The sequence below is a fragment of the Enhydra lutris genome, unplaced genomic scaffold (assembly GCF_002288905.1).
Source record: "Enhydra lutris kenyoni isolate GAN:26980312 unplaced genomic scaffold, ASM228890v2 scaffoldscaffold17, whole genome shotgun sequence".
Taxonomy (NCBI): domain Eukaryota; kingdom Metazoa; phylum Chordata; class Mammalia; order Carnivora; family Mustelidae; genus Enhydra; species Enhydra lutris.
Genome location: NW_019154101.1, coordinates 41,891,699 through 41,906,272, shown reverse-complemented (window position 1 = coordinate 41,906,272; position 14,574 = coordinate 41,891,699). Strand labels below are relative to the sequence as shown.

Sequence of the window (14,574 nt, the reverse complement as noted above, 5' to 3'; positions counted from 1 at the left end):
TCCCTTCACCTGTTCGTGGGTATGCGGGTGGTCTCCCTTCACCTGTTCGTGGGTATGTGGGTGGTCTCCCTTCACCTGTTCGTGGGTATGCGGGTGGTCTCTACCATTTGGCTGCTGTGAATACAGCCACTATCAACATTCACAGATTTACATTTTCATTTCTCTTGGGCCCGTTACCCAAATTATTTTCATGGCTCTTTTTACCCATCAAATCAAGTACAGTTTTGACCTTGCTTCACGGACTGGTTCAAATGACCTTTCGCTCCTGTGCTCCCCTCTCAGCCAAGTGAGGTTATCTGCAGATCTCCTTGGAACCCCTGTGGTTTCTGGCTCTGCCTGGGCTCACTCTGTTTTCTGCACTGTGGAACATCTTCCCCTGCTCTCGATTCTCCCCTATCATTTGAGACCCCTCTCAGATGCCTCCCTTTCCTAAATTGTCCGGGACTCCACCATTAGAAGTTATCTCTTACTCCACGGAGTTTGGACCCTCTGTGTTCAGCCCTTGCCTTATGTTCTATAAGTCCCATGAAGTCCTATGAAGTCATCACAGTGAAAAATGCCCAGATGCGTAGAGAAGGATTAATTTAGGATGGACTGTTAACACTGAGAGGGAAATTAATGTTTAATCTCAAACATTAGGAAAAATGGTTCTAGAAAAACAAACGAATTACCAAGTTCTAAGCCATTGCTCCTCGGGCAAAGACAGGGTGAGGTTCCCACAGCCTCTGGTCACGTTTCCAACAACGGATCCATACATGACCTTGCTTTATATGTGTTTCTGTTTAATACATATTATTGGTTCACCAACACTGAACTCACTGACCACAGCACTAGGATTTTATCTGAGCAAAGTGCGTTTTCTCTGGAAGACACACCGGAGCCTGCTTGCTCGGGGATCATTTTCAACAGTCAAATCACCAACAAAAAGCGCTCCAGTGTGAAAAGCGTGGCCCTGACCAGACCGTCAATATGGACCATTGTTTACAGTAGGAAAAGCTGAAGCAAGAAGGCAGAGCGTTGGCACTTGGTCTGACCTTGGCCAGGAGCGTGAGTGGCGGGGACTCGGATGTTGCACTGCTTGGCACACGTCCAATCAGGGCTGTAGTGAGCAGGCAAATTCCCAAGCGACAGACTCTAAGAATAGTGAGGATTGACCGTGCATGCACACCTGTGTCCCCTTTGTAAGCCCCAAGGTGGCCAGTTTCCCTCCCGGGTTAGGTAACACGCGGCCGGCCGACGGCAGGAATGCACTACTGAGAAGCATTTGAGGGAAATAACAGAAAAATACAGTTACACTGGGTCACCGAATTTATAAGGCGAACTTGAAACTTACTGCGTGTCTGCCACATGCCATGTACCACGTCCACGTTGGGGGCAGGGTGCACGATGGTGAACACAGAACGAGACCTTGGCCTCACACATCAGGAAGAGATTAGGAAGACTGGCAAATGAGGGAGAAATGTAAAGTGTTTCTTGAAATAGGAAGATGATTCTGGAGCCTGAGAGCTGATCGCTCATTGTAGCCACCTTGGAATAAGTAGGAATAAACATCAGTTTGGTTAAAAGCAAGACTGGAGTGAGAGTACCTGATGTGGGATTCTGGTCCCGAATTCTTACCTGCTGTGTGACCCTGGGCAAGCCACTTACTCTCTCTGTGCTTCAGGTCCTCATTTGTGAAACGGGGACGCCGGAACACCTACCATTTGGGCTCTTCAGAGGGTCACCCTTGGGAGTGTGTCCCCCGTAGTAAGTGTGTGTTGGTAGTATCTAAAAAGATGCATGGCATCTGATTTATCTGCTGAAGAAGTAGATCCTGTCAGATCAACTTGATTATGTTTGTGAGAGAAGCAGAGAAGTGGAACGTGAGGTAGTTACTGCTACGTGGCTAGGAAAGCGCGGTTTGGCCACTCAAGGATGTGCCAAGAAGAGATGTTCTGACCCCACAGGACTGAACTGCGGTTGGTCCTGAGGCTGAGAATCAGCACGGCCGTCCTGCTCAGCCCCTGCTGAGTGACATACGAACCTACTGGAAAAAATTGTCTAGAAATGAAGAGAAGAGTTGGTTTAGGATGGATTGTTACTGCTGAAAGAGAAATTAAAGTTAATAAAAGTTTAAGTTCATTTAGGTTTTCATAGAACTATTAGAAAAAATGGTTCTATATGAACAACATAAAGTCAACAGTCAGGGGATACAAGCACTGATTGATTGGAAACGGACAAGAGCAGAGAGCAGGGGGAGTGACTGGAGAGGACCTTCCTAAGGTCAGCGAGGTTCCATGGACTCAGTCTGAAACGCGCAGGCTGGGTGCTGTGCTGAGTACCACAGTGGGAAACTTCCCACGTGTCCCCAACACATACAGAAAAGCGCACGACATGCAAGTGCTGGGAGACAAGCATGAAGCTCATTCTGTACGTGAATCAGGATGCCAAGGGTCCCACGTCCACCATAATTCTTAAAACATGGTTAGAGGAAGGTTGCCCCTACCTGAACGTGTCTGAGGAACGGCGGGAGGTAGTTATTCTGTCTAGAGAAGACAAAGCTGAAATGCTACTAAATTGCACTTTCTGACAATGACGGGAAGAGTTTCTTTCTCCGCATCATGCCTGTAGAAAACTGAGAAGCTGGAATCAGTGAGAGTCATTACAGTAACAAAATCTGTTTCCTTGTGGATGGATGAGTCTGTCAAAATGCTATGAAAATGAGAGCCTTGTACAATTCCAAGGGGGGTCTCAAGATCTCTGCACTGTGGCAAATGTACATTCCACAGCACAGATGCTCAGAGGGAAAAAAATGACAGTTGGTCTGAAGTTTTCAGTGATTCCTGCTTATTCTTTATTTCACTTGCCTTAGAATGTGGGGGCCATTTGTTTCATGTAATGTGAACCCATTGCATTTAACTGTAGGTTATTGATGGTTATGAATGGTAGGAGAGAGGTTGTGGTGGAGAGAGAAATAAAAGTGGCAAAGTTCAGAAACTTTGCTATATGTTCCTGCTATTTGATATTCAATATACTTTGGGGTGCTTCACAGTCTTAACAGAAAACACTTATTATCATTCACTGCAATGAGGTTGCACGTCTTGCTTCTAGTAGCCTTCTAAGATGTGTAGACTGTTCTATGATAAGGAGCTGGTTTTTCAGCGTATGGGCTTGTGAAATAATTCTATTAAAAGCTGAAAAGGTAGTCATCAGTAAGCTCCAAGCCAATTTGTATAAAATGTGCGCTAGTCTCATGGTGTGCATGATACAGGCAGTCTTGGTGCCACATACCCAATTCACAAACACACTCTCTGCTAGTATTCCTTTAGTCAGAACGCTGCCTTCTCACCTTTCTTGGGAAAGGGGAAAAGGTTATTACATCATGTTCATTCAATCGTCTTTATCCCTTTTTTTTCTTGACCAGTTTTCTAAGGAAAAAATACTCTCCCATGTCCCTCTGCTTCAGCTGTGATATTAAAAAAAATTTCAGAGGTGCCTGGGTGGCTCAGTCAGTTAAGCGTCTTCCTTCGGCTCAGGTCATGATCCCAGGGTCCTGGGATCAAGCCCCACATAGGGTTTCCTGCTCAGCGGGGAGTCTGCTTCTACCTCAGCCCCTCTCTCCCACTCACATTCTCTCTCTCTCAAATAAATAAGGTCTTTTTTTTTTTTTTTTTTTTGATCTTCATGTCTAAAAACATGAAGCCACTCACAGATCTGGATCCAAGAAAAGAAAAAATTTAAGCTTTGAAATAAAATTGGATATACTGGAACCAGGAGACTCCATTTCAAATGTCAATTCTGTATTTCCCAGAATATCTACAATGGTCTCTACTTCTCCACACTCTTGCAGAGCCACACAGAAGATAATTGAAACATCCTATTCATTAGTACATTTACATATCCCAGTAGCATTGTGCCATATCCCGGTATTTCAAATGCAAAGCATTCCTGTTAGTTACTGGGCTGGGCTGGGAATCTTCAAATTATGATGTTGTTCCAATGGGAAAATACGTAAAAAGTTCAAGAGGGCCATGCCCATCCATTAACTTGGAATTAAACGTTAGGAATGGCCTCAAGAATCATCATCACCATCGACAATGACTGATTTCTTACTCTGCATAGGGTTATTTACTGTGGAGACACAAAGGGGTGAGTCTTAATACCTTCCCCGTCAGTGTATGAATGGACAGGTCAGAGCAGCAGTAAATGCTACGTGGGCACAAAGTCTAGCAAGTGCCGCAAGAAGGCACAGTTTGGGAAGGCCTCCTAACCTGGACCCATGTCCTGGTCTTTGAACGTTTAAACTTAAGCAGACAGAGGAAATGGGATGGACAAAGGTACACACTGGTGGGGATGTGCAGGTTTAAGGGAAGAGACTAGGCTGATTTAGTTGGAAGAGTGTTCTGATGGAAAGCAACAAACCATCCTGAAGACCTAGGCGACACGGGCTACAGAATCTTACAAGTAAAGCCTGGTCAGCAGAGAGGAGATGATGGATCTCTCAACAGGAGAGCACGGGCATGGTGTTCTCTCTAATCCCAGCTGCCCCATGCCAGGAGAGGGAAGAAACCGAGGCGGGAGAACCAATTAGAGCAGTGTGAGAAAGGCGCTAAGCACCAAGAAATGATGGGCGGACTCACAGGTGGGAGTGAAAGTCCGTTTTTCCCATTAGAAGTCTTTGGAAAGCATTTCCATGGTGAAAACACTACAGTGTTTGTTCACTATGCTATGAGGATCAATAAACTTTTGTCGCATGTAGTTGGGGGTCAGAGGAAGGATGTATTCCTGCCCGAAGGGGGGAAAAGGGAAGTTAAAAGAAAGGGATTGGTAGAGAGGCTCGAATGAAGTTCACCTTGAGCCAATTCTAGGCTTAAAACAAATATGCAAATGTGCAAACACTGGAGTAAGTCCTTTGAAGAAATTATTTTCCTGGAGAAATAATTTGTTGTACTCCATCATAAAACATACATTCTTGTAGATAGCTGGACATACAACAGAAAGATAAACACGTCTGATCTTCAGGCCCCTCCCTGGATAACTTTATAATCTTTGCCAAGCAACGAACCTTTTGACATTAAAAGGCAAGAATTTAATTGTAGTGACGGAAATATCAAATTCTGGTCCATTGAGATGTCCCTAGACCAAGTTAGAGAAATAACAGCAAATTTACCGTTTCATTCACTGATACTGTTGAGAAAAATGCATCAAATCCCATTCATTCAAAAACATGGCCCAGTTTGAGGGCAATGAACTTGCCAGTGAGAAGGGGTTGGGCTCAGCTAGTTTCACATTCAGTGCCCCAGTGAGGCAGGTTGAACATAATTCATATAGTTATCTTCATTTAACAGGGCTGAGAAATAAAAGCAAAGAACTATCTTAGGGTTACAGGGCCTATCTAGGGAGATGCCCAAATTGTCCTGATTCTTAAGAGTTGAGTGGTCTCTCTAGGGAACCAGGTGCTAGAAAGGCAAACAAACAGAGTACAGAGCTGATGAATCACTGTATTATACATCTGAAACTCATGGAACACCGTATGTTAATGCCACCGGAATTTTAAAAATAAAAGAATGCAAGTGCTTTCATAAACTTTCTAAATAACTAGGCAAGTTGGTGAACTATTACAATGTAACATGGCAGTTCTATTTTTGAACATGTAATATAGGAAAAAATTTATAGTTGCAAAGACAACGCATTTCCAAGCATTTTTGCGTGATTACACTCCCTTAAAAACCAAAACCACCAAAACATACTGGGGTAGGGGTGGGGGTGGGAATCCCACTTTAACAAACATAAAGCTACAAAATTCTGTTTTCTTTAAAAGTCTTTTCTTTCAAGTTGCCTTATTTTCAGATGGAAGTAATAAAAAATTAAACTGCAGCCCTAAACCATTTCATCTTCAAATAATATGGCTATAATAATTGTGGTTTCTAAAAACTGGAGCCAAAAATATGTTATTTGTCACAGAGAAATATAAGTATTTTGTAACATTATGAGGGAAACTATGCTAACACCCAGCATGAAGATATTAAATCTGGAATGGCCCTTGGTACCAGTACAGATGGAACAGTATTTTCTAAGGCAATACAGCCAACTTCACTTCCTCATTACTGGACATTATTACACCTTACACCATTCGCTTCTTAAACCCATCACTGCTCACTGGACTGCCCCATCACCATTCAGCTGGGATAGAGGTAATTGATGAAATGTTGAAGTCTATTTATAATGCTTTGACTGAAATATGCTTGAAGTTAACAGCCTACAGTTTCAACTGTCCATGAATTTGATTTTCGGCACAACTTCAATTCTCCAATATAAGGTCAATTAATATTAGGCTGCAGATGGACCTAGATCAGTCATTTAAAAAAGTAACTGTAAATTATGGGGCGCCTGGGTGGCTCAGTGGGTTAAAGCCTCTGCCTTCGGCTCAGGTCATGGTCCCAGGGTCCTGGGATCGGGCCTCGAGTCGGGCTCTCAGCTCGGCAGGGAGCCTGCTTCCTCCTCTCTCTCTGCCTACGTGTGATCTGTCAAATAAATAAAATCTTGAAAAAAAAAAAGTAACTGAAAATTTTAACAGAAAAATTAAATTTCGTAATTTCCCACCAAAATCCGCAATTCAACATGCATCTCTGTGTGACGTGTCAGCTGTCATAGCACATACTGGCCCCTGTTCTGTTAATATAAAAGTTTCCTGAGACGTCCAGGTTACATGAACTAATTGCCCATCTCACCTTTAAATATAGCGCATGTCCGTAACCAAGGATAATTAGTGATAAGAAACAGAAGTCCATCCTTCGATCTGAGGTTCTTGGACCCTGAAATTCTATTTTAGTGCAATAATTCCGGAAGGTGGTTTCCAGACCACCAGCCTCAAATTCCTTGGCAAATAATATTTCTGTTCCACCAAATTTAGAAGACCAATGGAGGCAAAAGAGGGCTTTCTACAGTTACGACAGAGAGAGATCAGTGAATGCTACTTGGCCTTTTTCAAGCTCAGAAAAGCCAAGTGATGTTTTTGAAAACTCTTAATATAAAGGTTCTCCGAGAGAAGCACCACTGGGATCCACAGCACCTACACATTATGGAATAAATCAGACCTTAACTGAATGACTCCTCAGGCCAAATGACCCAACGTGTCCTGGTTTCAACAAGATAAACTTGAAAAGCAATAACTATGAAAAAGCAATATTTGTTGTTTTTTTGTTTTTGTTTTTGGGCTCAGTTGAAGCGTGGTCACGCTCTTTCATTAGTTAAAAAGCTTGGGGGACTGAGAACAATCCAAGAAATGCAGCTGAATGCTAGGATGTCACGAGAAGACTCTGGAGGATGAGTTTTCTCTGATTTCAATTAGCTATCAAATGTTCTGCTGGGGTATAACTTGTCTTCTAGCCCACAACTTTTAAAAACAAGTCACAAAATCCACATTAGAATATAAGTTTTTTTAATTTTTATAAATAACTTATCTGTTACAAAGATAGTTTACCCAGCTAAATCACAAAACCATCAACTCAAGATATCCAAATTACGTTTTATTAATAAAACAAGTAAAAACTGATTTATCAATCTTCACATAGAACTGCAGATGAAGCTGAAAAACAAGGCCTAGTTTTAAAACAAAATGCATCAAATGTAAGGGCTTTGGGTCTATGGTCTAATTAACTAGGATTGTCATATTTCTTCCCATATACAAGATGTAAAGCCTGGAAGTCAAGGCTCTGTATAGATCACCTGTAATAATCCTGCTTATTTAAAAAATATCCATTTGCAGACATTTACAATGGGTGACAGTCAACATTATCTCCTCCCTTTTGCTACGTTTCAGCACTTCCCTTAGCCCCATTCTAAGCACTGACATATAATTTCATAATTCTGTTTTTAAAAGGCATACTGTTCTTTCTTTTTCTTGATTTCATTTACTTATATACATTCCCGATCATCTGAATATTTATTTTCCTTATAAAAATATATCATCAAAATAAAGAGATGCTTGAGGTTGCTTCAGTGTTCAAGTTTGCTTGTTTTTCTTTTTTCCAGCTTTCCTTCAGTTGTCCTAAATATGACTAGCCTCATTTCATAAATACACATGATATGGCCACCAAGTCAGGTTTAGAGACGGACTGCCCCGACAGGAAAGCGTTTAAACTTCTCCCGGCATCGGGGCGGTAGGTACTGCTGCTGTTGCTGGTTTCTGAGAACCGTACTTTCCCCATAGTGATCTCTTGCGGAGGTTCTGTGGGACACCAGGCAGACGAAGCAAGCTTAACCTCGGTGCTCTGTCAGCTCTGTCATTAAAAATACCTTTTGTTTCAAGCTTCCCTGTGGAAGGTCAGTGTGCTGCGCCACCCACTGCTGAAGTCGGCAACGGAGTGTGACTGAGAGACCTACGGCCAGTAGCACTTCCTGCAGGTCAGCGCGCAGCGTCTGCACGTCTTCACAGAACGTCGGCACTCAGGAGGGCAAAGTACAGAGTGAGTGGAGGAGAGTTATTTTGGGCACAGTTTCATTAATGCTTTTTTATTTTAAGGCACTGCTTCTCTCAGGTAAGGCTTAAAAAGGGACATGATCGTGCTTAATCACTAACAGGAGAAAAGAAAATTAGTTAACAAAAGACTATTACGCTATACATATAGAAATATAAGAAAATAATAAGAAAAGAAATCACTTAAAGCAGACTCGAGAGATCTGTACAGTAGGAAAAGCTTTGGGACATTTCACTGCATGTTTGTACAGACAATGCATGCTGCTTTCCTTTTCATCTTTAGACCCCAGATGCTGGCTTCACAGAGTGGAGACGTTTTCAGGGAAGACAAGGACGAGGCCAAGAGTACCACAGATTAACGAAGTTCTTCCCCTATCCGTTGGCACCATGCGGCAGCAAACAGTTTTTAAATAGTTAAACCTTGTTCCTTTTCTTCATGTTTGTAGTGTTTCACCGAAAGCTTTAAAAAAAAAGCCATCGTTCTATTCCTTCCTCCTGTCAAAATTCAGTAGTGACATGAGGGGGGAAAAGGTACTGGGCACACCTGGGCATGAATATACTGAGAATCATCCTCAATGGGCTACTGGTAACACTGTACATGGTTAGGCAGCGGGCAACCGAGTCTCTCAGCAGATTCCCTTTCATGTGATGAATTTCAACTGCCCATGACATTAGACTGAGGTATTATTAGCTCTGTGGGTTGACATTTAACATTAGCACAACACCATCTCATCACACCTTCAATTTGACAAAAATCCTACGTAGCAGTGAAACTTTTCCCCTGATGACAGACTAGTTTCTGGAACTTCTGGTGTGGTTTTAGGGCTAAAGGGCCTTTTGGCTCAGAAATGCCTTGGCATCTCACACTGTTCACAGCGGATTAAGGCTGGATGGTTTAAAAAAGTACAGGCAGTACAATTCCACTGAGCCCCCTCATCATCTTCTGTGTCTTGAGTCTTTGGTGTTTTGATGGTGGACCTTTGATCTGTAAGGAGGCAAAAGAATTGTTTTAGAAGCGAACAATTGCAAAATCGTAAATTACTGGCAACTTGAAACACCATTTGGGCCACACAGCACTAAGCAGCCTGTTGACCAATGAGCGTCCAGCGGACACTGACACCCACACCTGATCCACACCCGCCTCCAGCAAGCTGGTGCTTCTCCCCTGGGGAACACAGACACAGACACGATGGGGTCACCTCACTGCCTCCTTCTGGGGGAAAAGAGCATCATTTTCTCCAGTTGATAGCAGGAGAAAAGGGAAATCAACTCATGGGAACCAACAGCAAAGATTCCCATAATGTCACTTTAGGATCCTACCACCATACTGACAGTAAGTCTGTGTCTCATTAAAGTTAGATTTTCGTTCCCCACTGATGAAGAACTTATATTTCTGTTTTCTACCAGGAGTGGACATTTTTGTTAAATAGTCTCTATTTGCTAAAAAGGTAAGCTGTGAACAACACATATAAAAATAGAAAGATGAGCTAATTTCTGAAATCTTAACTATATCTCAACAATAGATTTGGAGAAGTTTATCAGCGTAAAAATTCTACCTTTGTTTCTCATTTTATTTTAAAATCATATTTATTACAGAACAGTTAGAAAGAACCCTAGATTGAGGTTTGTGAGAATGGAGTTCTGCTCCTGACTCTGTTACTCAGTTTCTCACTTTTCTCTTCTGTGATCTTAGATAAACCACACACCCTTCAGGTCTATTTCCTATGAAGTGAAGCTACTGCAGCTTTAAGACGCCGAAGTTCCAGAGTGTGTGAAAGGATTAATGTATCTTAAATTTAAGGAATGATTACATTCCTCCAAGGTTGTGTCTAAGATGAAATTACATTTATGAAACTACTTTTTTGGAGGGAGGATCCCATTAGAAATTCAGGATATTATTCCTACAAATTAGTTTGGGGAGATTTAAAGTAAAAGGAGCATGCACTGTTGGAGCTCTCAAGGTTTACAATGTAAAGACTCAAACTGTGTTAAGACATTGTATGCTAATTTGCAAATTCCACCTACTCTACTGAGTTGGTAACTAAATGATATCTTTTCTGATAATCTAAAAGAAACTCACTGTATCTAGCAGGCAAAATAGAGGAAGTCAAGCTTTTGTAACAAATGTAAAATAATTAAGAGATGTTTGGTATTCTGTCCCATTATTTTTTTAAAATTGTATATTTTAAAATTATTGGAAAGAGAGATAGGGTAGACTCCCTGCTGAGCAGGAAGCCCAACATAGGGCTCAATCCCAGAACCTAATCCCAGGACCTAGAAATCAATGAACTGAAATGAAGGTGGATGCTTAACTGACTGAGCCACCCAGGCACCCTTCTGTCCCCCTTTAGCAGCATCTTATTTACTGATCAGTCTTAAGGAACACTTTATTGCAAAACTTTCAACTTTAGGCACTGTTCACAATTTTTAGGGATCATGACACTTTCTGCCACATTCAAGAGCAACTTGAGAATGCTATTTATAAAATAATTATTTTTTTGAGTAATATAATTGAGTAATAAGAAAATATCTAAGGCATATCTAAGTAAAAATATTGGAAAAATTGAGACTCTGACAATACTAGTTAATATTTCTTAAACCATATTAAAATAGTTAAAATTTTGTTTTGACTTTTTACCATATAAAATGATTTTACATTTCATACCTGGGAAACATTTTATGGACTGATTGTTTTAATTTGGGGCTCCATCCTACTTCCTAGAATTTTGGTCTCACTTAGATGTTAGAAAATATTCCTACCTGGCACATTTAAAAAACTGTCTACCTTTTCTACTTAACAAAAAGGTTTTTAGGAAGGTAGACCATTTCTATGAATACTTTAATCTATTATTAAATATCAGCACCTTCTTCATTATTGAAGTAATATCCAAGGCAATCAATAGCGAACATATATTTTTTTTTTAATGAAAAATCTCCAATGGTTTTCTTATTGCACAATCTCATTTGCTGGTTAAACTTACAAATCTTTTTATTAGAGGTATTCGGAAACCAGAATTTAAGAGGAAGTTAGACTGCAAAGGTTGGCTTGTGATTTCCGCAGTAATTTTAGCTATTTAAAAAAAACAAAACACTGCAGTGTAAAGCAGAAATGCAAAATCAGTTCTAATTAAATAAATCTCTATAAATGAAACTAATAATTCTTTATTTTAGCTGAAGGCAAAATGTTTGATTCTATGTTTCTCCAAAATAGCATAAATAGATAGAAGCACATAAAAGCTTCTATCTTTTGTGGAAAAGCTTTTAATAGATTTTTTTCTTGTTTTCCTTTTTTGGGTAATAATTACTATATTTCAAATTTGACATGTTATAAACTTTTAAAGTTGAAGTATAGTTGACACACAATGTTATATTAGTTTCAGGGGTACAGCAGAGTGATCCAATAATTTTATACACTATACAATGCTCACCATGATGTAGTTACCATCTGTCACTGTACAGAGTTATTACAATATTATTGACTATATTCTTTCTCTATGCTGTACTTTTTATCCCTGTGACTTAATCTATTTTATAACTGGAAGTGTGTACCACTTAATCCCCTTCACCTACTTTGCTCATCTCTCCCCACCCCAGTGACCATTAGATTGTTCTCTATATTTATTAGTCTGAATCTAAAACAGATGTTGTTGTTTGTGTTGTTGCTGTTGATTTTCTGGATTCCACATATAAGTGAACTTATATGGTATATTATCTCTGTCTTATTTCACTTAGCATAATACTGTTTAGGTTCATTCATGCTGTTGTGAATGGAAAGATTTCATTCTTCTTTATGGCTCAGTAATATTCCACTGTGCACACGTGCGCGCGCGCGCGCACACACACACACACACACCCCATCTTCTTTATTCACTCATCTATCAATGGACACTTAGGTTCCTTCCGTATTTTGGTTATTGTAAATAATGCTGCAAAAAACATAGGCATGCATGTATCTTTTCAAGCTACTGTTTTCATTTTCTTTCTTCTTTCTTCATTTTCTATATCCAGCAATGGAATTACTGCGCTGCATGGGATTTCTAATTTTTGAGGAACTTCCATACTGTTTTCCACAGTAGCTACACAAATTTAAGTTTCCACCAACAGTGCACAAGGATTCCCTTTTCTCCACATCCTCATCAGTACTTTGTTATTTCTTGTCTTTTTTTATATTGTTTTAAAATTTTTTTGTCTTTTTGATATTAGCCACTCCTGACTGATGTGAGGTGTTATCTCAGTGTAGTTTCGATCGGCATTTCCCTTTATGATGAGTGATACGAGCATCTTTTCATGTGTCTGTTGGCCATCTGCATGTCTTTGTTGGAAAAATGACTATTTAAGTCCTCTGCCCATTTTAAAATTGGATTATTTGGGGGTTTTTTTTGGTGTTGAGTTGTAGGAGTTCTTTATATATTTTAAATATTAATCTCTTATCAGATATATCATTTGTGAATATCTTCTCCCATTCAGTAGTTGCCTATTTGCTTTGCTGGTGATTTCCTAGCTATGCAAAAACTTTTTAGTTTGACAACTGCTTTTGTTTTCCTTGCCTAAGGAGACATATCTAGAAAACTGTTGCTAAGGCCAATATTCAAGATACTACTGTCTATGTTTTAAGAGTTTATGGTTTCAGGTCTTACCTATAGGTCTTTAATCCATTTTGAGCTTATTTTTATATATGATACATGTGGTCCAGTTTCATTCTTTTGCACGAAGCAGTCTAATATTCTCAATTAACTGAAGAGACTGTTCCCCCCCCACCTCCACTTACTTTGTTGTAGATTAACTGATGATTTAAGTGTGGGTTTACTTCTGGGCACTCTATTCTGTTTCATTGGTCTATGTGTCTATTTTTGTGCCAGCACCGTATCTTGAAATCTGGGACTGTGATACTTCCAGCTTTGTTCTTTCTCCAGGTTGCTTTGGCATTTGGGGTCTTTTGGGTTCCATACAAATTTTAGGCTTATTTGCTCTAGCTCTGTGAAAAATACCATTGGTATTTTGGTAGAGACTACATTGACTCTCGGTGTAGATTGGTTTGGTAGTAGACATTTAACACTGTCAGTTCTTCCAATTCATGAGCATGGTATATCTTTCCATTTGTTTGTGTTGTATTCAATTTCTGTCATCAATGTCTTACAGTTTTTGGAGTACAGGTATTTTTTCCTCCTTGGTTAAATTTATTTATAGGTATTTTAGTTTTCTTTGATGCAACTATGAATGAGATTGTTCTCTTAATTTCTCTTCTGCTACATTGTTGTTAGTGTATAGAAATGCAACAGATTTCTGCATATTAATTTTTGTGTCCTGCAACTTTACTAAATTCTTTTATTAGTTCTAATAGTTTTTTTGGTGGAGTCTTCAGGGTTTTCTATATATAGTATCATGTCATCTGCAAATAGTGACAATTTTACTCCTTCCTTATCAACTTGGATACTTTACTTTTTCTTTTCTGACTGCTGCAGCTAGGAACTTACAGTTGAATAAATGTTGAATAAAAATGGCAAAAGTGGGGATCCTTGTCTGCTTCCTGATTTTAGAGGAAAAGCTTTCAGTTTTTCACCAGTCATTATCATGTTAGCTACAGGTTTACCATATATGGCCTTTATTTTGTTGAGGTATGTTCCCTACAAACCCACTTTGTTGAGTTTTTATCATGAAGTAATGTTGAGTTTTGTCAAATACTTTTTCTGCATCACTTTGTTAATGTGGTGGTGTATCATGCTGATTGCAGTCAAATGCTCTACCCCTGAGCTATACCCCTTGTATCATGCTGACTGATTTGCAGATATTAAACCATCCTCGCGTCCCTGGAATGAGTCCCACTTGATTGTGGCAGATGATCCTTTCCCTGTTTTGTTGAAATGCATTTGGTAATATTTTGTTGAGGATTTTTTGCATCTATGTCCATCTGGGATTCTGGCCTATAATTCTCTTTTTTTGGTAGTATCTTTGTCGGTTTTGTTTATCAGGGCAATGCTGGCCTCGCAGAATAAATTTGGAAGTGTTCCTTCCTCTTTTATTTTTTGTAATAGCTTGAGAAGGATAGATACTAACTTTTCTTTAAATGTTGGCAGAATTCACCTGTGGAGCCATCTGGTCCTGGACTTTTGTTTGCT

At 39.9% G+C, this 14,574-nt stretch overlaps 1 protein-coding gene across 4 annotated transcripts in view; it reads right to left on the bottom strand.

Annotated features, from left to right (window-relative positions):
* Positions 1-7,487: 7,487 nt before the first annotated feature.
* LOC111147521 (TGF-beta activated kinase 1/MAP3K7 binding protein 2) overlaps positions 7,488-14,574 on the bottom strand; it is a 73,413-nt gene continuing 66,326 nt past the window's right edge. For all 4 annotated transcript variants that reach the window (XM_022503568.1, XM_022503569.1, XM_022503571.1 and 1 more), the window contains one exon: positions 7,488-9,443. In XM_022503568.1, the coding sequence (XP_022359276.1) occupies positions 9,301-9,443 (143 nt within the window). In that variant the 3' untranslated portion in view covers positions 7,488-9,300. The remainder of the gene's footprint in view (positions 9,444-14,574) is intronic.